Genomic DNA, 25,336 nt, shown 5'->3' with positions numbered 1-25,336 from the left:
CCACTCTCCCCTACTCACTGTAGGTCAGTATGGAATCCCTCAGCCCTGGAATTTCCCCTTCCGGAAAAGCTACTGGTGTGGAGAGCTGGCACTGGTCAGCCTGGACCTACCCTCTTCCAAGGATGACCCTCAAGGTAAGACCTGGGGCTCCTCACCTGGGGTCTGTGAACTTGTTTATGAAAAAAAAGCATTTGGATCAGATTACCTGCTGTCTAGGGGAGGGGGGAGGGAGGGGTGGGAGGGAGAAAAATCTGAAATTGTAAAGCATGTATAAACAAAAGTTGAGAACTATCTTTACATGTAATGGAAAAAATAAAATACCTCATACATTAAAAAAAAAAAAAAAGCATTTGGGGCAATGCTGTGCATTTAGGTAATCCTATGTATTTTATTTCGCACATTTCCCAGAGAATTCTCTAGACGGACTGCCAAAGGCGGAGAACCTCTGCTCTAGCCCCCACTTCCATGTTGTCCTTCCTGGAGTCCCCCAGATTCCTCATCTAGACCCCTCCCACCCTGTAGAGAGACTCTGCCCTCAGAAAGAGAAATGACACCCTCATATACCTGTCACCACCCCTGTGGGCTCCTTCCCCTGTGGAGCACAAAGCTTCAATGACAGCAAAGCCTTTAGGGAAGGGGAAAGAAACAACCATTTATTAAGCGCCTACTGTATACCAGGCTAAGTGCTATGCAAGTATTGTATATTTGAGCCTTACAACAACTTTTCGAGGCAGTGCTGTTATTATCCCCTGGTTACAGAAGGGGAAACTGAGGCAGACAGAGGTTAAGTGACTCGCACAGGGTCACGTAGCTAGTAAGTTTCTGAGGCTGGATTTAAGCTTTCTCACTCCAGGCCCAGTACTTTCTCTGCCTCAGTAAACCCTGGGTGAATGGGACTGAATTATAGGCCATCCACCCACGTGCACTTTATAAGCCTGTTATAGCTTCCAGTACCCCCAGACTGCCCTCGGGTGTTTGTATCCCTTCCCAGATTTCAGAGTAACAATTATCTCCCTTGCAGTATAGGGTGAGGGAAGCTTCCTGTGGTCAAGGCTTCCCTGGCCTGGGCTGGGGGCATCTCATGCCCTGATCTCTGCTTTCCTTCAGTGCTGGTGGAAGAACCATCCCCTGGGCTACAGGTGGGTGTGTCCCTTCGGGGCCTGGTGAAGCTCTACCCAGGCAGCACCCGCCCTGCCCTTCAGGGGCTCAGCCTGGACTTCTACGAGGGCCACATCACTGCTTTCTTGGGCCACAATGGGGCTGGCAAGACCACAACCCTGTGAGTGTCATCCGGTTGAGGAGGGGAGGGATTGGGGGGCCAGGCAAGATGGGAGGGCTTGCTGGACTGTGCCGTGAGGCCGGCTTAGATGGAGGGGGGAGCAGAGAACTCCTCCCTGTGTCCCTCCTTGCCCTACTCCAGCTCTGGAAACCCTTCCCACCCCCCAGCCCCACCCACACGCTCACATGATGAGCAGCCTCAGCCTTCCTTAGTCCTGACTCTTTGGACCCCCAGCTCCATCCTGAGTGGCCTCTTTCCTCCCACCCGGGGATCCGCCCTCATCCTCGGCCAAGACGTCAGCTCCAGCAGGGCAGCCGTGCACCAAAGCCTGGGCCTCTGCCCCCAGCACAATGTGCTCTTCGATATGTAGGTCACAGGGCTAGGGACTGACCTCACAGTGTTAAATGTCGGAGCTGGGAGGGCCCTTAGAACACAGGATGTCAGGGCTGGGAGGGCCCTTAGAACACGGGATGTCAGGGCTGGGAGGGCTCTTAGAAGACAACATCAGAGCTGGGAGGGTTCTAAGGAACACTGAATGTGAGACCTAGGAGGGACCTTCAGCCATACAGTGTCAGGGGCAGGAGTGAGGGGCAGAGAGCAGAAGCCTTAAACCACGAAATGTTCAAGCCGGAAGGGACTTGGGACACAGTCTTGTTGACCCTCTCATTTTAAAATGTCATCTATGGCCTGGAGTGGGAAAGGGCCAGTGTCCCATGGCTAGCTGAGGTGTTCAGGGCCCGGAGTTGGAAGAAGAGGGGCAGTCGAGGGTCCTTGTTCTGTCTGGGGATGCCCTCAGAAAGAGTCCCCTGGGCACAGGGAGGGGGCTCATGCTCTCTTCCTGCCCCTAGTCTGACCGTGGAAGAACACATCTGGTTCTATGGGCGTCTCAAGGGGCTTAGCCAGGCGGCGGTGGGCCAGGAGCTGCCTCGCCTCCTGCAGGATGTGGGGCTCCCACACAAGCGGCAGGAGCAGACTCGTCACCTCTCTGGTGAGCCCCGGGCACCGAGCCCCCATGTCCCTGCCTCCTCCTCCCCCATCCATCAACCCTCCTGGGTTCTGCACTCTGCCACATGGAATGGAAGCCAACAAGGGAAGAGACCAGGTGGTGCCCTTGGGGAGTATCTAGTCTGCCTTAGAGACAAGGATGACAGAAGGGAGAACCAGAGCCCAGGACAGGCCAGTGTGGGACCAGTGGCCTCAGGGGAGTTGGCTGGGGGAGGAGGGGAGGCAGGCATTTCAGGCAGAGAGGTATATTGTACACGAGGTCAAGGAGGCCAGAAAACGTAGAATTGGGGCTTTCCTTGATGGGCTGTGGGGAATGGTGAAAGCTGCTGAACTGAGGAAGGGCTCAGCAGGAGGCAGGGAGGCCAGGCAGGAGGCTGCTATGTTGGAGGCCAAGCAAGAGAGGACAGAGCTGGCCCGACACTTCTTCACTGGTGTCATTGAGAGTGCGGGAAGTTGAGGCAGCTAGGTGGCACAATGGATAAAGTACCAGCCCTGGATTCAGGAGGACCTGAATTCAAATTTGGCTATAGACACTTGACATTTACTAGCTGTGTGACCTTGGGCAAGTCACTTAGCCCTCATTGCCCCACAAACAAAACAAAAAAAAAAGAGTGGGGGAAGTGGGAGGTGCTTGTGATGGGTAGGATCAAGGTGTTGGTGACTGACAGGACTGGGGAGAGTCTAGGCCAGGGACTGGGGTTTGGGCAGAGATGGGGAGGACCTTGACAAAAGGAGGGAAGCTTCACGGGCAGGAGAAATGCTGGTAAGACTGGCTCCCCCACCAACCCAGCCCCACCCCATCCGACCCAGAATCCTGCCTGGTCTGCATCTGTATTTTGTGGTTATCTATCTCTGCACCCCTTTTCTCCCCCATAGAGTATAAGTCTCTTGAGGACAGGAACTTTCATTTTTGTTTCGTTTTTGTCTTTGTGTTCCCAGGCCTAGATAGTGCTTTCTGAGTCAATGCTAAAATGGAATGGAATTGAGCCCCAGGACAAGATGACCCAGCAGGATGTAGGAGTTGGGGAACTGAGGTTTGGGTGGGAGATCAGAAGAGAGCTCATAGGATTGTTGCTGTTCGTCATGTCCGATCCTTGGAAGGCCATTTGGGGTTTTCTTGGCAAAAAGAATGAATTGGTTGGCCTTTTCCTTCTCTAGCTCATTTTACAGATGAGGAAACTGAGGCAGACAGGGTGAAGTGACTTGCCCAGAGTCACACAGCTGGTACGTGCCTGAGGCTGAATTTAAATTCAGGTCTTCCAGATTCCAGGCCTGGTGTTCTATCCACTTGCACCATCTAGTTTTTTGTAGAATTCTAGTGGGAGCTTGTTGACTGATTAATTGAAAGTATTTATAGAGTCAGAATGGACCTTAGAAATACATACTCCCTCATTTAATAAAAAAAGAGACTGAGACCTAGGAATGGAAATGACTTGCCCAGGGTCACATAGGTATACTTGGGTTCAGTTTCCAACACCGGCTCTCTCTAGCTGCAAGTCACTTATCTCCTCCAGGCCTCAGTTTCCTTGTCTATAAAATGAGGAAGTTGGACCAGATAGGGTGACCTCTGAAGTCACTTCAAACATTGTGACTCTGATTTTACATGTCTGGCCCCCTGCACCGAGCTCAGGACCTGGGACCCCTCTGCTCTCCCCTCTCCCCCCACCCCATCTTTCCTCTCCTGTCCCCTTTCCCCTATAGACACCTGGCTATGCTGGGTCCTGAGGAAGGGTGGAGGGTGGGAGTCCTCACGGCCTCCCCTGCCTCCCAGGTGGGATGCAGAGGAAGCTGTCCGTGGCCATCGCCTTTGTGGGTGGTTCCCGAGTGGTCATCTTGGATGAACCTACAGCTGGTGTGGACCCATTCTCCCGCCGAGGCATCTGGGAGCTGTTGCTCAAATATCGGCAAGGTGGGTGTGGGGAGGGGGTTGGATCCACTCACTGAGAAGTTGCTCTTGGGTAGACCCTCTTCCCCTTTGTGCTGGGGACCTTCACTTCTCTCAACTTTTGGAGAGACAACATAATGCATTGGATGGGACCCTGGACTTGGAGTAAGGAAGACCTGGGTTCAAATCCTGACCGAGACCTTGGGCCAGTCACCTTATTGGATTGGACTTGATGGCTTCTAATCCTGTGATCCTCAGGAATATCTCTCCTTCCTGAAAATGTTCTCTTCCATGCCACCTAGACCCTCACACCCTCCTCCTCCTGAAAGTCTTCCCTGATTACTGTGGGTTGTCTTTCTTGTTTCTCCTGAGCCTCTTTGTACCCCTGGGGTCTTTGAGGGTCCCTCCCCCAGCCCTGATGACGCCCTCCTGCCTCCCTTTTTCTTCTCTGGAAGGCCGGCCTCCCCTGGGAAGCCTCCCAGAGCTCCCAGGGGCCTTGTCTCACCTCGCCATCCCCTGCAGGGCGCACCGTGATCCTGTCCACCCACTATATGGATGAGGCAGAGCTCCTGGGAGACCGTGTGGCAGTGATCGCGGCAGGGCAGCTGCGCTGCTGTGGGTCCCCCCTCTTCCTCAAGAGCCGTCTGGGCACTGGCTACTATCTGACCCTGGTGAAGCACCAGCCCACCATGCTCCTCAAGGCTGGGAAGGTAGGGGCAAGGGTGGGGGGTGGAGGAGAAAGGGAAAGGCCCCCAAATTCCAGACCCTGAACAACTAGGGCCCTCCCTGGCATTGTCCCTGCTCTGCCCATGGTACCCTTGTGCCCCCAGGACCATGATGGTGGCAGACCCGAGGGGAACTGGAGCAAAGGCCTAGAGAGCAAGGAAGGTAGCCTGGCTGGTGCCACTGGTGAGTCACTGATGGGTCCTCACAGGCTGGGTTCTAAGGCTTCCTCTTATCTCTGACAGCTTATATTCTAAGGGCTCCCCAGCTCTGACATTCCATGTTCTAAAGGCCCTCCTCCGTCTGACATTCTTTATTCTAAAGTCCTCCCAGTTCTGACTTCCTGGGTTCTAAAGGCCCTCCCAACTCTGACATTTTCTGTTCTAAGAGCCCTCCCAGCTCTGACATCCTGAGTTCAAAGGGCCCTCCCAGATCTGGCATTCTGGGTTCTAAGGACCCTCCCACCTCTGACATCCTGGTCTTCTAAGGCCCCTCCCAACTCTGACATTCTCTGTTCTAAGGGCACTCCTAGTCCTGACATCCTGAGTTCTAAGGGCCCTCCTAGTCCTGACATCCTGGGTTCTAAGGGCTCTCCTAGTCCTGACATCCAGAGTTCTAAGGCCCCTCCCAGCTTTGACATTCTTTGTTCTACATTCTGTGTTCTAAGGACCCTCCCAGCTCTGATAGAATTCTAAGGACAGTCTATGGTTTAAGAGCCCTCCTAGTTCTAACACACTGCATTCTATGTTCAGTTCTGACACTCTGTGTTCCATGAGCGTCCCCTCCACATGGTGGGGGAGGCTCTGAAGGTCCTTCTGTTTCCTCTTACCCAGATGTGGCCCAGTTGCTCACCCTCGTCCAGAGACTGGTCCCTGGAGCCCAGCTGGTGGAGGAGCTGGGCCATGAGGTGGTGCTGACCCTGCCCTACGCTGGTGCCCATAACGGGGCCTTTGGGGAGCTGTTCCAGCAGCTGGACAGGCGCCTAGAAGAGCTTGGCATCTCAGGCTACGGGATCTCAGACACCACCCTGGAGGAGGTAGCGAAGGCTGAAGGCCAGCTGGGCTTTCCTCTCTCCTCACTGCACCACGATTGCTAAATTCCTGCCCCCATCCATGGGGTTCTATAGGGAAAGGGTTCTCAGGGCAGCTAGGTGGTGCAGTGAATAAAGCACCAGTCCTGGATTCAGGAGGACCTGAGTTCAAATCCGACCTCAGACACTTGACACTTACTAGCTGTGTGACCTTGGGCAAGTCACTTAACCCTCATTTCCCTGCAAAAAGAAAAAAAAAAGGAAAAAAAAAGAAAAAAAAAAGAGAAAGGGTTCTCAGGGGTCACCCCTCCCTCCTCCTAGTGTGACCCACAGAGCCAGAGGACCTGATGTCTCTGAACCTGTCACCTCATCCCTGAAGCATGGGGGTCCACACAAATAAGTCTGAGCATCCTCTGGACCTTGTGACCCTCCCTTCCCCCTCCTCATGTGCACGGGCCCCTCCCCCAGCCCCCTAGAGTCTTGCCTCCCCCTGTTCCATTATTTCTGAGGTCTCCTCTCCCCCACCCCAAAGAGTCCCCTGCCCCGCTCACTCCCAGCCCCTCATCTCTCCTTTCAGATCTTCTTGAAGGTGGCCGAGGACAGTGGAGTTGATAGAGACCCAGAAGGTATTACTGTGTTACCATAAGGGGCTTGCAGGGGAGAGATTCTCTTTGAACCTCTTAAGAGGGAACCAAGTGGGCAGGCATCTGTGGGGAGCCGGGTGACCTCACGGTATTCCCCTGGCCCAAATTGGGGCCCTGACTCCACCAGCCACCACTGACCATCAGAAGCTTGGCAAGACTGTGTGGAGGAGGGGGCAACTAGGTGGCACAGTGTATAAAGCACTGGCCCTGGATTCAGGAGGACCTGAGTTCAAAGCCAGCCTCAGACACTTGACACTTACTAGCTATGTGACCTTGGGCAAGTCATTTAACCCCCATTGCCCTGCCCCCCCCCCAAAAAAGAAAAGAATAAAATACTTAAAAAAAAAAAAGACTGTATGGAGGAGCCAGTGAGGCCCTGTCCCCGTTGCGGGGGGCACGTCTTGGAGTCCACCGTCTGCGGCTGGTGTAGACAGCAGCATCTTCCTTCTTAGATAGTCTCTGTCTCCTTGGCAGATGGTGAGGGTCAGCCCCTTCGGCGGGGCCTGCCTGCCCCAACCTCTGCCCACTGCCAGAGGATGATGAATGAGGAGCATGCAGAGGAGAACGGGGAAGTGGGTGAGTATGCTTCAGGGCTGCCCTCCCTGGCATTGGCACTGAAGAGCCTGGGGTTTGGAGTCAGAGGGAAGAGAGAGGGAACAAACATTTATTACACACACACACACACACACACACACACACACACACATATCACCTGCTGTGTGCTAGGCACTGTGCTAAGGGCTTTTTACCACTATCTTATTGGATCCTTACAACCCTGAGAGGTAGGAGTTATTATTGTGCCCACTTTACAAATGAGGAAGCTGAAGCAAAAAGAGTTAAGTTACTTGGCCAGGCTCAAAGCGTCTGAGGCTATCTTTAAACTCAGGTTTTCCTGACCCCAGGCATAGCTCTCTATCTGCCGAGCCACCCAGCTTCCTAAGAAGGGGCACAGGGGTCTGTCTTCTGCTTCTTGACTATATGACCTTGGGCGAGTCACTTCCCTTCTCTGAGACTCACTTTCCCTGCATATCAAATGAAAAGGTTAGCCCAAATCAGTGGTGTAAAACTCAACTAGAAACAGATCCCTGTGATAGCAGATTGACTTAGAAAACTGCAAATTCACATTGTCTGTGTTGTATTGTAATTTTACTTATTTTGCTCAACATTTCCCAATGCCATTTTAATCTGGTCTGGGCAGCATTTTGGAGTGTAGGTAGCTCAGGGCCCCTAAAAGTCGGACACCTCTGATTTAAATGAATTCCCTTCCTACTGCAAAGCCTGATTCTTTTCTGATTCCGGTAGCTGCCCTCCCTCACGCTGCTTCTCTTGTCCCCAGCAGCAGCCAGTTCTGCAGAGATGCAGGCTCTGCACGGAGAGCTGGGCAGCTCTGGACGAGTGCGGGGCTGGGCCCTCACCCGGCAGCAGCTCCGGGCCCTATTCACCAAGAGGTTCCTTCATGCTCGCCGCAGTCGCCGGGGTCTCTTTGCGCAGGTCAGGGGGGTGTAGGGAGCAGGGGAGGTCGGCTGGGGGCGCTGGAGGGGGGGTCCCCAGGGCTGGCTTGCGGCTCCCTTCACCAAGCATCCCTGCCGGGGCCCCGGTGCTCCCTCAGATTGTGCTCCCTGCCTTCTTTGTGGGCTTGGCGCTCTTCTTCAGCCTCATCGTTCCCCCCTTTGGCCACTATCCGCCCTTGGAGCTGCAGCCTGACATGTACGGCTCCCAGGTCTCTTTCTTCAGGTGAGGGCTGGGCCAGGCAATGGCGGGGGTGAGGGCGCGAGCCAAGAAGGGGCTGGTTCTCCTCACTGGCTTTTCCGTTTACAGTGAGGATGACCCTGGAAACCTCAGATATGCCCAGCTATTGAATGCCCTCCTGTCTGAGCCCACCGTCCACGGTTCTTGTGTGAAGAACAGCTCTGGCCTGTAAGCCCTCGGTCCTCTTGGCTCCTCATAGTACCTTGTAACAGATCACAGGACAGGGAATGTCAGAGCTGGGAGGGCCCCTAGAACACAGAATGTAAGAACTGGGGAGAGGGCTTAGAACAGAGAACGTCAGAACCCTAGAATGTCAGAACTGGAATGACCTTAGAGACCAACCCCTAGTTTGACATGTTGGGAAACTGAGTTCCAGAGAGGGGAGGGCTTTGTTCAGGGTCATACAATACAAGCAGGCAGGCAGTGACCGAGCCCTGACCACAGCCCAGGTCTTCTAATCCCTGTTGCCCAAGGCTCTTGGCACTACCCAGTTCTGTCCCTATACCCTCTTCACTTCTACCCGCTTCCTCATAGTGTTCCTAGCCTATCTTCATCGCTTCCCTCCCCAGACAGGCTGAGGCTGTCTGGCCACCACTGCCTGGCATGCCTGGGGCCAACCGCTGACTTTGCCCCTAGCTGTGGGGAATCATGCCCAAAGGGAAAGGGCCCTCCTCTGCTCCCCCTCCCCTCCCCACCCAAGCATGCACCCAGCACACTGTGGGTCTGGGAATGAGTTCTAGAATTGGAGGTTGGAGGGTTAGCAGGGTCTGAGTCTTTATGTATTCCGTTTGCCAACTGTGTGACTATGTGAGCTCTTTCTTAATTTGCCCGTTACCTTTAGCTTGTTCATCTGTAAAATGATCTGCCGACTGCCTACCTCACTGTTAGTGTTGTGGGAAACAGTCTGCTTTGTCACAATTAAGGGGCCATGAGATTGAGAGTTATTATTATGCTTAATTCCTCAGGATTAGGGCAGGGGGAAGGTGTAGTTACCAGGAATGGTTACAAGTGAGAACCTGTTGGAGGGAAGGAGGAGAGAGACAGAGACACAGAGAGACAGAGAGTGAGTGAGAGAGACAGAGAGAGACAGAAAGAAAGAAAGGGAGAGTGGAGCGGGGGGGGCCTCATCCCAGCATCTCTCAGACTCTTTTTTCTTGTGACCTTACAGGGGCCAGGACTGTGCCCAGCCTGCTGACCACAGCTTCTCGGTGCCCCCAGTATCTGAGGCTGTGGCTAGAGTCTTTGCCATGGGTAACTGGACCCCGCAGTTCCCCTCCCCTGCCTGCCAATGCAGCAGCCCCGGGGCCCGGAGGATGCTCCCTGACTGCCCAGAAGCAGCGGGGGGCCTTCCCCCTCCCCAGGTGAGGCCTAGAGAAGGTAAAACACAGACCTGTCTGGGTGTGCAGGGCAGGTAGGCTGGGCCTGGACTGAGACAGATCCCTTCCGGGCAGATGCGGATAGGCCTGGGAGACGTTATGCAAAACCTGACAGGAAGAAATATCTCAGACTACCTGGTTAAAACCTATCCTCGGATCATCAGTCGGGGGTAAGGCCTCTGCTGGCCCCAGCTCAGCATCTGTCCCAAAGTGCCACTACCATCCCTGCCACCTCTTATGCCCACCCTCCACCCTTACTCTCTACCCCAACCAGGGAACACAAGCATCAGAGCTGGGAGGGCCCTTAGAACCCAGGATGTCAGAGCTGGGAGGGCCCTTAGAACCCAGGGTGTCAGAGCTGGGAGGGCCCTTAGAACCCAGGGTGTCAGAGCTGGGAGGGCCCTTAGAACCCAGGGTCTCAGAGCTGGGAGGGTCCTTAGAACCCAGGGTCTCAGAGCTGGGAGGGTCCTTAGGACACAGGGTGTCAAAGCTGAGGGGGGGGGGCCCTAGAACAGGGAACATTGGAGCTAGGAGAGACTAAAGATTTATGTTCAAGGGCCAGCTAGGTGGTGCAGTGGATAGAGTACCGGCCCTGGAGTCAGGAGGACCTGAGTTCAAATCCAGCCTCAGACACTTAACACTAACTAGCTGTGTGATCCTGGGCAAGTCACTTAACCCCAATTGCCTCACCCCGCCCCCCCCAAAAGATTTATGTTCTAATGCCTTGCCCACTCTAGTCTCCTCATTCTCCAGGCCCTTTCCCTGTCTTACATAACCACCTCCCCCCAGGCAGGCTTGTAGGAGAAGGACGCTGCCCCTGCTCCCTGCCCTGTATTGGCACTCCTGCCTACGGGAATGGTGGCCAGGAGGCAAACTCCCTCCCCAAACTTTTTCAAATCTGGGGAAGAGGGACCAAGGCCCTCACCCTCTTCTCTTCTCTTCTCTTAGCCTGAGGACCAAGAAGTTCGTCAATGAAATTAGGTAAACTGGTGGGGGCCTGGTTGGGGGAGAAGAGGGAGCAGATTGAGGAAGGTTTTTGGGGATGGGGAAGGTGGCTTGGGGAAGAGGCAGGGAGGGCTAATGCCAGGGAGGAGGACTTGTTGGGGAAGAGGCAAACAAGAAATAGGGGAAGAGGGTAGACAGGGGAGGGGAGCCTGGGGGTTGTAGACAGAGCAGCGGAGGCTGGAGAAGGCTCCGTGGCCTGCTCTGAGCTTAGGCCTGCCTCATCCCCAGGTATGGGGGCTTCTCCCTGGGGGGCAGCCCCAGTCTGGGCCAGGGCTCAGGGCCAGAGATCCTCAGCACCATCCAGGAATTCCAAAGCTTATTCTACGGCTCCCAGGTGACTAGTCGGGGCGAGGGTTGGTGTGGAAAGAAGAGATGGGGCAAGGGGGGGCATCTAATTTTGGGGGGGAAGCAAGGTGGTCTCTAACTGTCCCCTCTCCCTGCCTAGAACACTGTAGTGCATCATCTGCTACAGAATCTCAGTGCCTGGGCTGAGGGTCTGGATACACAGAACAATGTGAAGGTGTGTGGTGGTTACAGGGCTGCCCCTTCTCCAGGCCCCAGGGACCCTTCTCCTAGCCCTCCCCTCTCTCTCTGTCTCTCTGTCTCTCTTTGTGTGTGTGTGTGTGTGTGTGTGTGTGTCTGTCTGTCTGTCTCCAGGTTGTCAGTATCAGAGTGGGGAGGGGCAGGAGCTGGGACACTGGAAAGATCCTGTGGGCTGATAGGGGCATCCCAGCCAATAAGAAACCCCTTGACAATATCCCCAGAAAATGCCTGTTGCTTACAACCTCCCCAGCGATGGAGAGGTCTCTAACTTACAAGGCATTGTAGCCCATTTGGCTCTTTTTTTTTTTTTTTTGGCAGGGCAGTGAGAGTTAAGTGACTTGCCCAGAGTCACATAGCTAGTAAGTGTCAAGTGTCTGAGGCCGGATTTGAACTCAGATCCTTCTGACTCCGGGGCCAGTACTTTATCTACTGTGCCACCTAGCTGCCCTCTCCCCACTTGGCTTTTCAATAATTACCATTATTTATAATTTCCTATTGAGAGTGGTTTGCCAGAACAGTTGGTAGGGTTGGCTCTCAGACTTCTATGGATTTGCCATTGACCTATGACCTTGGGCAGCCTCTTCTCCCTGAGCCTCAGTTTCCCCCATCTGTAAAAGGAGGCAATCGGATTTGAGGGTCTCTGAGGGTCCTTCCAGCCCTATAACTATGGTCCTAAATCCTACTTCAGATTCTTACTAGCTTTGTGACCTTAGACAAGTTATTTAACTCCTCTCAGCCTCAGTTTACTCATCTGTAAAATGGAGATGATAATAATAGCCCCTACTTCCCAGGATTGTCATAATGATCAGATGAGATAACATATTTAAAGTACATTAAAACAAAACAAAACAAAACAAAACCTCAGGGCAGCTAGGTGGCGCAGTGGATAGAGCACCGGCCCTGGAGTCAGGAGTACCTGAGTTCAAATCCGGCCTCAGATACTTACTAGCTGTGTGACCCTGGGCAAGTCACTTAACCCCAATTGCCTCACTAAAAAAAATAAAATAAATTAAGGTACATTAAAGTGCTATAGAAATCCTTGTTACCCAACTTTAAATCCCACCTCGGTTATTTATTTAGCTGTGTTTCTCATCTGTAAAATGGGCTTGGATGAGATCCCATAAGCATGAATGTGTTGGGTCCAGTTCCATTCTTGTTATTATTGTCATCATGAGCTGGGGCCTGGGCCAGGGGCAGTGACAGGTGGTCCTTGGCCCAGGTCTGGTTCAACAACAAGGGCTGGCATGCCATGGTGGCTTTTATCAACGTGCTGAACAACGGAGTCCTGCGTGCTTACTTGCCCCCAGGGGCTGACCCCCAGGCCTACCGGATCACCACCCTCAACCACCCCCTCAGCCTCACCAAGGAGCAGCTGTCGGAGGCCGCCCTGTGAGTGCCAGGGCCTGGACCCCCTCTGGCCTGCATCCAGGGCCCTCAGATTCCCCTGCCTTCCTCTTTCCCCTCTGAGCTGTATCTGCCTCAGCACTCTGCCCTCTCTTCATTATTTTCAGATTTGTGGCTACATTTTGTTTTGAGCCAAGAGGTACTTCCCTAAAAAGTCACTTTATACAGAGTCACAAACAACTGCTAGTGTATTGATTGGTAACAAAGAGCAAGAGAGCCTTTGCCATTGGCAGTATTGTGCTCACACTGACTACTGTAATTGATCGGGGGCAGTATGGAGGTCACACTGACTATTGTAATTGACCAGGGGCAGTATGGGGGTCACACTGACTGCTGTAATTGACCAGGGGCAGCATGGGGGGGGTCACACTGACTGCTGTAATTGACCAGGGACAGTATGGGGGTCTTACTGACTATTATAATTGACCAGGGGCAGTATGGGGGTCACACTGACTACTATAATTGACCAGAGTCCTGCTGCCTTGCCATGATGCTGAAAAGAGCATTGATTTTGGCCTAAGAAGACCTTGGTCAGAATCCCATCCCTTTCGTTGCTGTGTGGCCTTGGGCAAATCATGTCCCTTTTCTACACCTCTTACTTCCTTATCTGCAAAAGATGGGTCTAACCTAGATCAGTATCTTTGCCAAGAAAACCCCAAATGAGGTCACACAGAGCTGGACACAACTGAAACAACTGAATCCAACCTACATCAGGGGCTCTCCCCCTGGAGTATGAACTTGGAGTTTAAAAACATTCTGGTAACTGTATTTCAATATAATTGGTTTTCTTTGTAATCCTACATATTTTATCAAATCCTACATATTTTAAGGGGTCCTTCGGCTTCCCCAGCCTGTTGAAGGTGTCTGGGACATAATGCAGGATGAGAAGCCGTGGCCTTGATGATCTGTCTTTCTAGTTCTAGACTGGATGATCCTGTGTCCTCTGACCTCTGTGACCTTTGACCTCTTAGGGCTTCTAGCCTTTCCCCAAGTCGGCATGGTGCTGCAGAAAGAGCCCTGGATCTGATCAGAATCCCAGCTTTGTTGTCCTGGAAAAGCCCTGACTCCAAAAAGAGGGGGTTGGACCAAGTGACATCCTGGGTCCTTTCTGACTCTCAATTATCATAGAATTGTATTTTGACCTTTAACCTTGGGCTCCTTGACCTCCATGATCTTAACTGTTGTTCCATGATAATCTTTAACCAGATGTTTGGTGACCCATTGTGATCCGTGATCTCAATCATGTATTCCTTTAACCCAGTGTTAGCTCCGACCTTATCCCCAATGCCTTCTAGCCTGGTGGCTAGTGGTCTCCCAGGAAACCCAGCTGCAGGTTCTCCACCAGCCTCTTCCTCTTTCCTTCTGCATCTGTGATTTCCCTTTGCCCTTGGCCTCAGCCCACAGCCCAGTAACCCCCAACCCCTTCCCAGGATGGCCTCTTCAGTGGATGTGCTGGTGTCCATCTGCGTGCTCTTTGCCATGTCCTTCGTCCCAGCCAGCTTTGTGCTCTTCCTCATCGAGGACCGAGTCAGCCGAGCCAAGCACTTGCAGCTCCTAGGGGGCCTGCCTCCAACCCTCTACTGGCTGGGCAATTTTGCATGGGACATGGTAAGAGGGGCCTGGGGGGAGGGTTCAAGACAGAGCCATGGACCAAGGGATTCGAAGTCTGGGGTTCTAATCCAGACACTACTGTTGTAGTGTACATGGGAGTGCTCTGCTCTGGGTCTCAGACAGTCTTAACATCTCTACAAGTTCTGATGTCTTGTGCCCTAAGGGCCCTCCCAGCCCTGAGATGCTGGGTTCTAAGGGCTCTTAGAACAGAGAATGGGCAGAGCTGGGTAGCCCCCCCGCCCCAATTGTACAGGGGTCCAGAGAAGGGCCCTGCCTAAGGGCACAGGAGTCAGTGCCCACTTCTCCTGGCTGGTCCAGAATTCTTGGAATCTGGGGAGACCTGCCATCCTACTGAGATCTCCTAGATGTGGGTGATGACAGGAAGGAGAGAGGTGGCTGGTGTGACAGGTCCACCTCCTGCCCCCACAGTGTAACTACCTGGTGCCCGCGGGGCTTGTGGTGCTCATCTTCCTGGGTTTCCAGCAGCAGGCATATGTGGCCCCCCCGAACCTGCCTGCCCTCTTACTGCTATTGCTGCTGTATGGGTGAGGCCCCTGTTCCCTACCTAATGCCCTCTGCTTGCCCCCCAGATGCCCTTGGCCTCAAAGAGTACCCATGGCTCTTGCCCCACTGATCATCCCATTCCCCTTTGGCTTCAGGTCACCATGATGTCCATGGCCCCAAAGTACCAGCCTGTCCCATGATGCCCATCTCCTCCACAGGCCACATGCCCTCCATGATACCTGTGCCACCCTTCCTCCTTCCTTTCCAGCTGGTCCATCACCCCACTCATGTACCCAGCCTCCTTCCTGTTCTCCGTGCCCAGCACAGCCTACGTGGTCCTGACCTGTCTCAACCTCTTCATTGGCATCAATGGCAGTGTGGCCACTTTTGTACTGGAGCTCTTTTCTAACCAGGTTCGGATGGTCTAATGGTTGGCACCGCGGCAGGGAGGCTAGATCTCTAGTTGAGGTTCCTGAGGGAGGAGGGGAATTGTATCAAGGGTGCCCTGACCTGCCTCTCTGCCCAAACAGAAACTGAAAGATGTGAGCTGGATTCTGAAGAGAGTTTTCCTCATTTTCCCGCATTTCTGCCTAGGCCGAGGGCTCATCGACATGGTTCGGAACCAAGCCATGGCTGATGCCTTCCTGCGCCTGGGTAAGTGTGTCCCTCCACTGGCTGGGATGAAATTTATGTTCTGTGTCCTGAGGGCCCTCCCAGCTCTGACATCCTCTGTTCTAAGAGTCCTTCTAGCCCTGACATCCTGTGTTCTAAGAGCCCTCCCAGCCCTGACGTCTTGCGTTCAAAGGGCCCTCCCAGCTCTGACATCCTCTGTTCTAAGAGCCCTCCCAGCTCTGACATCCTCTGTACTAAGAGCCCTCCCAGCTCTGACATCCTCTGTTCTAAGGGCCCTTCCAGCTCTGACATCCTGGGTTCTAAGGGCCCTCCCAGCTCTGACATCCTGGGTTCTAAGGGCCCTCCCAGCCCTGACATCCTGTGTTCTAAGGGCCCTCCCAGCCCTGACATCTTGTGTTCAAAGGGCCCTCCCAGCTCTGACATTCTGTGTTCTCAGGGACCTCCCAGCTCTGACATTCAGTTTCTTAAGGACTCCCAGTTCTTATATACGGCTCTTCTGTAACAGGCAAAATCCTGAGTTGGGTTTGGCTGTCAGGTGCTGCAAAAGCAGCCACCAGGAGCAAGAACAGCCCAAACCCTGACCTGAGGGCGCCTCCCTCACAACAGGAGACAGGACTCAAAGGCGTAGAGACCCAGACAGAAGGGGTGGGCACCAAGTGCTCCATTCCTTTTATGCTTCAGAGCTCTGGGCCCTCAAACAGGACAGATCCCTGGGGGTCACCAAGAAGTATAAAACAGAAAACAACAGGTTAAGAACACTTGGTCTGGTCTAGCCCCTCTTACCACAGGGAAGGAAGCTGAGGCCCAGAAAAGGGGAGTGACTTGTCTAAGGCCCCAGAGAGTTACTATCAGAGCTGGTTCTCGATTCTGACTCTCCTGACCCAATCCCAGACAGCCATTCAAGGAAGACATCACAAGGATATGAGACTGAGCAGACTGAACAAAAACAAGAAAAATCAAGAGTAAAAAGAAGGCTGCCCTCCCATCAGATTCCATTCTGTCCCTTCCTGTTATGTGGAGCCCAGAGCTGAAAATGATGATTTTTAGTTCAGGCCCATCTTCATCTAACCTGATAATTTAGTTTGGGTGCAGTGGGCAGTAGGGAGCTTTGGCAGGCTTTAGAGAAGGGAAGAGGTCTGTTGAAAACTACAAAATTGAGATGAAAGATGACAGAGTCCTAGGGCCGGGAGCTTGCTTTTCTCTCCTCCTGTCTCACCCATTGTGTCACAGGGACCAGCATGCAGGCCTAGGAGATGGGCTCCTCCCTATTGTTGTCATCTTCTTCTCCACAGGAGATGAGCAGTTCCAGTCCCCTCTGAGCTGGGAGCTTGTTGGCAAGAACCTCTTTGCAATGGCGCTGCAGGGGCCTGTCTTCCTTCTCCTAACCCTTCTCCTGCAGCACCGAGCCCAACTCTTACCTAGGTCAGCCCCAGGGAGGCCGGGGGTCAGGAACAAGGGGCAAAGATCTGGGTGGGGGGGTGGTTAGCAACCAGAGAGGTAACCACCAGGGGATGGGGAGAGGGTTCTTGAGCTTTGCATGAGAGAGGGAGAGGTTCTCTGGAAGCTGGAGGGTGGGGTGGGGGGTGTTGCAAGCTTAGGAGGAATCATGGGGAGGAAGCTGGGGCTATGGGCTTCCTGCTTTCTGTTCTCACCCCTACACTGCGTGTCCCCCCAGATGGTCCCTGGGGCCTCAGCTCCTTCTGAGAGAGGAGAACCAGGAAGAAGATGAGGACGTGAGACTGGAACGGGAACGGGTTCAGCAGGGGGCCACCCAGGGAGATGTCCTGGTGCTGAAGGACCTGACCAAGGTCAGGGGCTGCTGTGAGACTGGGGGGGGGGGGAAGCAGGAGCCCTGGGGCAGGTACATCTGAGTCTTCACAAGCATCTGTGGATGTGTCTGCAATGGCTTCCTCTGTTCCCTCCTTCTCCCCCCCCCCTTTGCCAGATATACCCGGGCCAGAAGAAGCCAGCCGTGGACCACCTGTGCGTGGGGATCCCCCCGGGGGAGGTGAGGATAAGCAGTTACATGCATGTTTCCCAGATAGCCCTATCAGGTCACGCGGGCAGCCCAAGTGTTTATCATCCCTGTTTTATAAATGAGGAAATTGGAGCTCAAGGTCTAGTTCATCAATCCAGTCCAATCAATATTTAGTAAGAACAAAATGTTAATAGCTGCGGGAACCAGGACAGGTCTGACGGGACAGGCAGCAAGCACCTGAGCTGAGCCTAGGACACAGCTAAGGATTCTGCAGAGGAGGCGAAGAGGGGGCTCCTCTGCTAGTGCAAGGCTCATGGGTGGAAGATAGAACTCCTTGAGTGCCCAGACCACAGCAAGTGAGCCAACTGGACTGGAGCAGAGAGGGCATGTGAACGCCCACTAGGAGGCAGGGCCATAGAGGCATTGAATGCCAAGTAAAGGATGCAGTAGGGAACCATGCAAGATTTTTTGAGGAAGGGAGTGAGATGGTTGGACCTTTACTTAATCAGTTTGTCCACTGTGTGAGGGTTGGATCAGAGCAGAGAGAGATCAGGCCAAGAGGCTGACAACAGTCCAGGTGAGAGGTGATGGGGATGGAGCCTTTATGAGTGGAGAGAGGGAGTGACGGATGGGAGAGATGTTGGGGAGATAGATTCCACAGGACTTGACAACTCGCTGGATCCATGGGTTAAGGGAGAGAGAAGGGTCAGGGATGGTTCTATGGTTCTGCAGTATTCTGGAAGTCTAGAGGAAGGGTAGGTGTGGGCAAATGGAATGAGTTCCAGTTGGTACACATTGAGTTTGACATGCCTGTGGGGTATCAGGATGGAGGTTCCCAGAAGGCAGGGCTAGAAACTGGGGCTAGAAATATAGAGTAGGGCAGCTAGGTGGCACAGGGGATAGAGCACCGGCCCTAGATTCAAGAGGCCTCAGACCCTTAACACTTACTAGCTGTGTGACCCTGGGCAAGTCACTTAACCCCAATTGCTTCAACAACAACAACAAAAAAGAAAAGAAATATAGAGTTATGGTTTGACTCCTTTTCTTTCTCTTTCTCTCTGTCTCTCTGTCTCTGTGTCTCCATCACTGTTTCTCTATGTCTCTGTTTCTGTCTCTGTGTCTCTGTGTCTCTGTGTCTGTGTCTCTCCCTCCCTCTCCCCCCCTCCCCCTCCCTCTTCCTCTCTGTAGTGTTTTGGGCTTCTGGGGGTAAATGGGGCAGGGAAGACGTCCACGTTCCGCATGGTGACAGGGGATACCCCGATGAGTGGGGGCGAGGCCATCCTCATGGGCTACAGGTGAGGAAAGGGGGAGCCCCAATGGAGGGAGGCTGGGGCGGGGTCGGGGGGATGCCCCTCTCCCAAAGATCCTTGACTGTTGCTAGGCGACAGAAGGGCCTGGCACCCACCAAAAGGGCTTCTGCCCTCGGGGCCAAACTGCATCCCCCTCTTTGGGCTCCCTCTGGCTAGTGCAGCCCCCAACCCTCTATCCCCTAGCCTTCCATCATCGGTCTGCCCTTCCTGCTGGCCTCACCCCGCTTCCTGAACTTCTTTCCCTCATGCCTCTGGGCCCCTCCTCTCCCATCCCCCTTCCCCTATCCCCCCATCTCTGTATCCTTCTTTCTCTATCTCCTATCCCTCTGTCCCCCACCTCCCCTCCCTCTCTCCCCTATGCCTCTGTTCCCCCTCCTGATCTCTCATGCCCTTAGTCCCTCCCCCCTCCCCTGTCTCCCAATGCTCCTCCCCATTCTCCTGCATCCCATCCATCTCCCCTTTCCCATGACTCCTGTCTTATGCTCCAACCTTCTCTCTCCATCCTTGTGTGTCCCCTTCTTTGCCTCTCATCCTTCCCTCTCCATCCCTCTGCCGCTCCTTGTACCCTCCCCCACCCCCGCCTACTCCACAGCATCCTGAGTGACCTGCAGGCGGCCCAGAGCCACATGGGCTATTGCCCCCAGTTTGACGCTATCACAGAACTGTTGACTGGCCGGGAGCATCTGGAATTTTTCTCCCGACTCCGGGGGGTCCCTGAGGGAGAGGTTGCCCAGGTAAGTCCCCCAGGGTGCCCTGTTTCTCAATAACTCTGAGCCCCCAAAGAACCCTCAACCTCCTCCCTGCCTCTGCCACTGCCCTATACCCCCTCCCTGGACCAGCCCCTCAGACTTCCCACAAGCACAGTGTTAGCTCAGTCCTATGGTACAAACCAAGGAGCAAAGCACGGGACTCTACATCGAGATACCAGCATCCTAATGATGAAGGCTTCATTCTCCAGTTTCAGTTAAGACTTACTTATGGAGGGGCAGCTAGGTGGTGCAGTGGATTCAAGAGGACCTGAATTCAAATTCAGCCTCAAAAACGTGACACTTACTAGCTGTGTGACCCTGAGCAAGTCACTTAACCCTCATTGCCCAACCAAAAAAAAAAGATTTATTTATGGAAACACACACACAGAGACACAGTCTCACATGCACACACACAACATATACAGTCAGTCTCTCTGTCTCTGTCACACACACACACACACACACACACACACACACAGAGTTACTACTGCTCATGGGAGATGGCCAGCATCCAGGATGCAGCATGGCACCATGGACAGAACCTTGGATTTGGAACCAGGAGAGCTGGGTTCAAATCCTGCCTTTGCCACTTGCCGCAGGACCTTAGACAAGTAATTTCCCTTCACCAAGCATCCGTTTCACAAGTATAAAGTGGAATTAGGGAATAACCCTAGCCCTGCTTAGCTTAGCTCACAGGGTGGGTGTCAGGAGCCAGTGAGATAAATCTGTGTAAAAACGCTTTACAAACGTGAAAGTACTATCCCCATTGTCTTTGGGGGAACCCCAGCCCATGGGGACCCTACCTGCTCTGCAGGGATGCAGTGTGGGAGTGGACACCTGGGCCCATTCTTAGCCCAGTCCCCAGGCCTCTGCCCCAAGGATGAGCCCACCACAGGTATAAGCCTCACTCAATTGCTTCCTGAATTGCCTGGGCCAAGATAATCCATCACTGAGGGCCACCCTTCTGGTAACCAACCAAGAAATAAGCATTGATCAGTCACCTACTATCTACCAGGCATTGAGGAGGCAAAATCAAACATGAAACACTGCCTTCTCTCAAAGAATCGGTCCAGGGAGACCCCAACTCCATGCAAAACAGATGCAAGCTCATTTGGAAAAGGCACGAACAACTAGGTGGGGAGGTGGGGAGGGAACATCAAGAAAGGCCTCTCAGGGGGGCAACTAGGTGGCACTTTGGATAAAGCACTAGTCCTGGATTCAGGAGGACCTGAGTTCAAATCTGACCTCAGACACTTGACACTTACTAGCTGTGTGACCCTGGGCAAGTCACTTAACCCTCATTGTCCTGCAAGAAAGAAAGAAAGAAAGAAAGAAAGAAAGAAAGAAAGAAAGAAAGAAAGAAAGAAAGAAAGAAAGAAAGAAAGAAAGAAAGAAAGAAAGAAAGAAAGAAAGAAAGAAAAGCCTCTCAGAGAAGGGGCCTCAGAATTTGGACTGAGCTTTGAAGGAAATCAGGCAGGTGAAAAGGGAAATGCACTGCAGGCTGCTCCATGGTCCACAGGCCTACCAGCCCTTTGCTGGGCCCAGGCCTGAGGACATTCCTGCTTGGTAACCCCGCCAGACGTTGGCTTTCTCAGGGTCCCTCATACCACTGCCAGGTATTGAACAAGGAGGTTGGCTAAGGCTCACTGGGTGCCTGCAGGTCATTTTATTAGTAGGGTTTTTGTTGTTGTCTTTTGTAAAAGGTCCATTTCCCCAGAACTCTTAGGGTTACAAAATGCCTGCCTTTGGGAGGAGGCATAGAGCACACAAGTATCAATACTCTCATTTTACAGATTTCACCTCATAGAGGGGAAAGGACTTGCCCAAGGTCACACAGCTAGTAAAAGCCAGGATTTGAGCCCAGATCTCTTGAGTCCAAATTCCAGGGCTCTTTCCATTGCACCACACAAAGGAAGACATGACATTGGTCTTGTTCATAAAGGAATTGCTTTTTTAGCATCTCTCACAGGCGGTTTCTACCACACTTCCCCCCATACCCCCCCATCTACCTCCCCTGTGGTCCTGAACCTGGCCTCCAGCCCTGCTTTGGGAGCCCACTCAGAGCCCCCTGACCCCAGGGTGGGCTCGTCATGGTCTCTCCCATTGGCAGGTGGCCCAGTGGGGCCTGACCAAGCTAGGGCTGCTACAGTACGCAGACCAGCCCTCGGGTGGCTACAGCGGCGGGAACAAAAGGAAGCTGTCCACGGCCATTGCCCTGGTGGGAGGACCGCCTGTCATCTTCCTTGTGAGTCACTGGGGTCATGCTTGGAGAGCAGAAAAGAATCCTCCAGACTCACAAATCCCCTCTTTGGGGGTCATTGCCTGATTTGAGAATTAGGGAAACTGAGGCATGGAGCAAGACCAGACCCAGGAATTCTTAGCCTCAAGCCCGGAGCCTCACTGACCCACTGCCTCCTTCAGAAGTGAGAGCGGAGGTGGTTCTTTGCTCCATCATAGTCATCACTGTGGCTAGTTGACAAGTCTGTTTCTCTCTCGGGCCTCAGTTTCCCCATCTATCAGGTAGGAGCATTGGATGAGGTGATAAGACATCGTAGTAGAAGGAGACTTGGATTTGAGTTCTGGCTCCAGCCAGTATGACCTTGGTCCAGTCACTTCCCCTCTGTAGGCCTTGGTTTCCCCAGATGTAAAATGAAGAGGTTGGACTAGATTTCAGGTCATTTCAACTCAGAATCCAGAGATTCTGTGAGGGAGTGGGAGAAAGGGAAGTAGGAGATAAGGAGGATTTGAATGGGCTTCTCCCCATCCCACCCGAGGAGAGGTCTTTGCCTGTGTGGAGGAGACTGGGACAGGACCTCTCAGTCTGCAGAGATATAAGGCAGGAGTGGAGGACTGGGCACATCACCAGTCTGGTTTGATTGTTTGATGCCCCCTTCCTGGGCCTCTGCCCCCAAGGACGAGCCAACCACAGGAATGGACCCCCGAGCCCGTCGCTTCCTCTGGAACAGTGTCCTGGGTGTCATCAAGGAGGGACGCTCTGTAGTGCTTACCTCACACAGGTAGGAGGGTGTGTGTGTGTGTGTGTGTGTGTGTGTGTGTGTGTGTGTGTGTGTGGAGGGGTGTGTCTGCCTGTGTCTGTGAAGAAGACTGAAGGGAAGAAATCACTAGATGGAGGATGAGAGCCTGTAGTGAAGGAAGGAGCAGTTGGGGGCGGGGTAGGGTTGAGGGAATAGATTCTCAGGAAAAGGGGGCCTTGGTTGGGAGAGAGGAGGGGGGGGGGCACGTGATTCTACAGGAGGGGCCTGGAAGGGAACAGGTACAATAAATTACATCTGTTGGGTTCAGTGGAGGCTGGAGGAAGCTGAGGGCTCAGGCCTCAGGCCTCTGGAGATTGACCTCTGGCCTTCCCCCTGCCCCTCCCCTGTCCTACACTGTCCTGGTAGCATGGAAGAGTGTGAGGCGCTCTGTACTCGCTTGGCCATCATGGTGAATGGGCGTTTCCAGTGCCTGGGCAGTGCCCAGCATCTTAAGAACAGGTAAGGAGGGCAGCTAGGTGGCACAGTGGATAGAGCACCAGCCCTGGATTCAGGAGGACCTGAGTTTAAATCCGGCCTCAGACACCTTACACACTTACTAGCTGTGTGACCCTGGGCAAGTCACTTAACCCCAATTGCCTCACAAAACAAAACAAAACCAAAAAAAAAAAAAAAAAGAACAGGTAAGGAGGCTTATCCCGCCTCCGGGCTGCCCTGACTAATGTTGCTGAGGCCCAGAATCAGAATCACTGAACTAAAAGCACCCCCAGGGACCACCCTCTAGTCCAAGAATGTCCCCTCCAGCCCGCCCAACACGAGGTCATCCAGACCTTCCTTAAAGGTCTCCAGTGACAGGGAGCTCATTACCTACCTCCCAAGGCAGCCCATTACACTTTTTTTTTGGGGGGGGGGTCAGGGCAATGAGGGTTAAGTGACTTTCCCAGGGTCACACAGCTAGTAAGTGTCAAGTGTCTGAGGCTGGATTTAGCCCCATTACACTTTAAGACAGCCTTAATTATTAAGCACCTATTGTTTATATTACATCAGTCCTAAATCTTCCTCCCTGTGACTTCAGTCCCAACCCAATGGTCCCTTCTGGGGCCAAGCAGAGGGAGCCTGACTCTTCTCCCACGTGACGCTCCTTAGAGTGATTGTTTCTCTGGCCACGGGCCGAGGAGGAGACTGGGCATGGGCTCAGCCAGAGCATGGCACTTCCCACAGGTTTGGAGAGGGCTACACGGTGTCCCTGCGGGTACCCACCTTGCACCCAGGGCCTGCCCAGGATTTCATGGAGGCCTCTTTCCCCGGAGCCCTGCTCAAGGAACACCATGGCTGCCTGCTGCGCTATCAGCTGCCCGCCGGGCACTGCCCACTGGCCCGCCTTTTCAGTGAACTGGCCATGCACAGCCCCCACCTGGGCATTGAAGACTTCTCTGTGACCCAGACCACACTCGACCAGGTCTGAGAACAGACTGCGTGGGAGGGTAGAGTCATTCTGGATACTGCCTGTCATTCAGGGACCCCTGCTCACAGCCACCTCCTCCAAGAAGCCTTCACTAACGCCCCTCGCCCCTCTCCGACCCCTGTGTCCACTGACTCTGGCCTCCTCTAACTGCCCCCCCCCATCCTGTTCCCTCAGGTGTTTGTCTATTTCGCAAAGGACCAAGGGGAGGAGGACAGCCTCGGGAAGCCGGCCTCTCCCTGCACCCGGCCCAGTGCCCGAGTCCCCCACAGGGTCAGCTGCTTTCTGGAGGATACCAGTGTGGCTGAAAGCTTGGTCTGATCCTACAGGTGGATAGACGCACAAGTGGACCCTCCAGCCAGGGGCCAGCCTGCTCTCCACAGGGTGGGAGGAGGGAACTTTGTGCCATCCCTGTCCTGGGGCAGCTGCTACCACTTGTCTCCTGTCTCTTCCCCTCCCAGCCCCTATGGGGCCCCCTTGTCCAGCCTAGCAAGAGGCTAGGCAGCGAGCAAAAGGAAATGGCTCCGAGGACCCCCTCCCAAAGGGGACCTGCTGCTTCGGCTTCCCACTGTGTGAGCCCAAGGCCCCAGGGGACTCTCTCCACACACCCTTCCCCCAAATAAAAGAAACAAAAGATCCCTTGGAATGTCTCAAATGTGTGCGTATAGGAGGGCCTGACAGTGTATGTCTACATGTATGTATTCATATGTTCCTGTGTGTTTGGGGGGCAGCATGCTGCAAGGGAGGGAGCCCTAGATTTGGAATATGAGGGCCCAGGTTCTAATCCTGGCCTGTGTGACCTCGGACAAGTCCCAGAAGCAGCAGGTCTCAGTGATGGATGGGAGCTTGGGGAGTTTTCTGCCCCGCTGTCCTCAGACACACACACCCTTATCCATTACAGCCTCCCACAGTGGTCATCCGGCCCCTGCTCAGAGACCACCCATGAGGGGAGACCCATGGCTTCCTGATTCAGCCCATTCCCTTTTAGCAGGTCAGCCTGACCCATGGGCAGATTTTCCTGATGTCGAAGTGAACTTGGCCTTTTTGTAACCCCTAATGCCCCCTCCCCTTAAATCATTCTGGTCCTGTCCTCTGGGGCCATGCAGAATAAATTAACCCCCTTTCCATGTGACCGCCCATCAGATACTGGAACAAAGCGATCATGCCCCGCCCCATCCTTCTCTCCATCCATCCATCCTTCCCTCCCTCCCTTAGTCTTCTCCAGCCCAAACTTTCCCAGTTTCTTCAACCGCTCTTCCTGATTACCCGCTTTGTCCTTCCCAAACTGTGGTCCTCCAAATCAAACACAAGGGACCAGATGTGGTCCAGCCAGGGCAGACCCTCCCCTCCCCAGTGCTGGACACAGTGCCTCTCTTTTTGTTGGGCTTAGCTCAAATTAGCTTTCTTTGCTGACAAGTCTCATGTATTGCATTTGGGGTCCACAGAAACCCTC

At 53.6% G+C, this 25,336-nt stretch overlaps 1 protein-coding gene across 5 annotated transcripts in view; it reads left to right on the top strand.

The window, feature by feature from the left end:
• The window catches only part of ABCA7 (ATP binding cassette subfamily A member 7), a 54,856-nt gene extending 30,348 nt beyond the window's left edge, over window positions 1-24,508 (top strand). Inside the window, exons 18-50 of one of the 5 annotated variants that reach the window (XM_043977815.1) lie at window positions 24-134; window positions 1,108-1,279; window positions 1,514-1,645; window positions 2,128-2,267; window positions 4,056-4,193; window positions 4,692-4,879; window positions 5,000-5,078; window positions 5,726-5,928; window positions 6,500-6,548; window positions 7,041-7,142; window positions 7,906-8,057; window positions 8,176-8,300; window positions 8,385-8,483; window positions 9,484-9,676; window positions 9,767-9,861; window positions 10,640-10,672; window positions 10,925-11,030; window positions 11,142-11,216; window positions 12,459-12,628; window positions 14,074-14,251; window positions 14,684-14,799; window positions 15,027-15,171; window positions 15,289-15,412; window positions 16,684-16,813; window positions 17,067-17,199; window positions 17,337-17,399; window positions 18,558-18,664; window positions 19,272-19,413; window positions 21,539-21,673; window positions 22,342-22,445; window positions 22,830-22,922; window positions 23,643-23,880; window positions 24,061-24,508. In XM_043977815.1, coding sequence (XP_043833750.1) covers window positions 24-134; window positions 1,108-1,279; window positions 1,514-1,645; window positions 2,128-2,267; window positions 4,056-4,193; window positions 4,692-4,879; window positions 5,000-5,078; window positions 5,726-5,928; window positions 6,500-6,548; window positions 7,041-7,142; window positions 7,906-8,057; window positions 8,176-8,300; window positions 8,385-8,483; window positions 9,484-9,676; window positions 9,767-9,861; window positions 10,640-10,672; window positions 10,925-11,030; window positions 11,142-11,216; window positions 12,459-12,628; window positions 14,074-14,251; window positions 14,684-14,799; window positions 15,027-15,171; window positions 15,289-15,412; window positions 16,684-16,813; window positions 17,067-17,199; window positions 17,337-17,399; window positions 18,558-18,664; window positions 19,272-19,413; window positions 21,539-21,673; window positions 22,342-22,445; window positions 22,830-22,922; window positions 23,643-23,880; window positions 24,061-24,204 — 4,214 coding nt within the window. In that variant the 3' untranslated portion in view covers window positions 24,205-24,508. Of the gene's footprint in view, window positions 1-23; window positions 135-1,107; window positions 1,280-1,513; window positions 1,646-2,127; window positions 2,268-4,055; window positions 4,194-4,691; window positions 4,880-4,999; window positions 5,079-5,725; window positions 5,929-6,499; window positions 6,549-7,040; window positions 7,143-7,902; window positions 8,058-8,175; window positions 8,301-8,384; window positions 8,484-9,483; window positions 9,677-9,766; window positions 9,862-10,639; window positions 10,673-10,924; window positions 11,031-11,141; window positions 11,217-12,458; window positions 12,629-14,073; window positions 14,252-14,683; window positions 14,800-15,026; window positions 15,172-15,288; window positions 15,413-16,683; window positions 16,814-17,066; window positions 17,200-17,336; window positions 17,400-18,557; window positions 18,665-19,271; window positions 19,414-21,538; window positions 21,674-22,341; window positions 22,446-22,829; window positions 22,923-23,642; window positions 23,881-24,060 lie in introns of those variants that run through there. The other 4 variants (XM_043977814.1, XM_043977816.1, XM_043977817.1 and 1 more) reach the window with 4 other exon arrangements.
• Window positions 24,509-25,336: the final 828 nt, after the last annotated feature.

This window comes from Dromiciops gliroides, chromosome 1, assembly GCF_019393635.1.
Source record: "Dromiciops gliroides isolate mDroGli1 chromosome 1, mDroGli1.pri, whole genome shotgun sequence".
NCBI classification, from domain to species: domain Eukaryota; kingdom Metazoa; phylum Chordata; class Mammalia; order Microbiotheria; family Microbiotheriidae; genus Dromiciops; species Dromiciops gliroides.
This window is presented reverse-complemented; position numbering and strand designations above follow the sequence as displayed.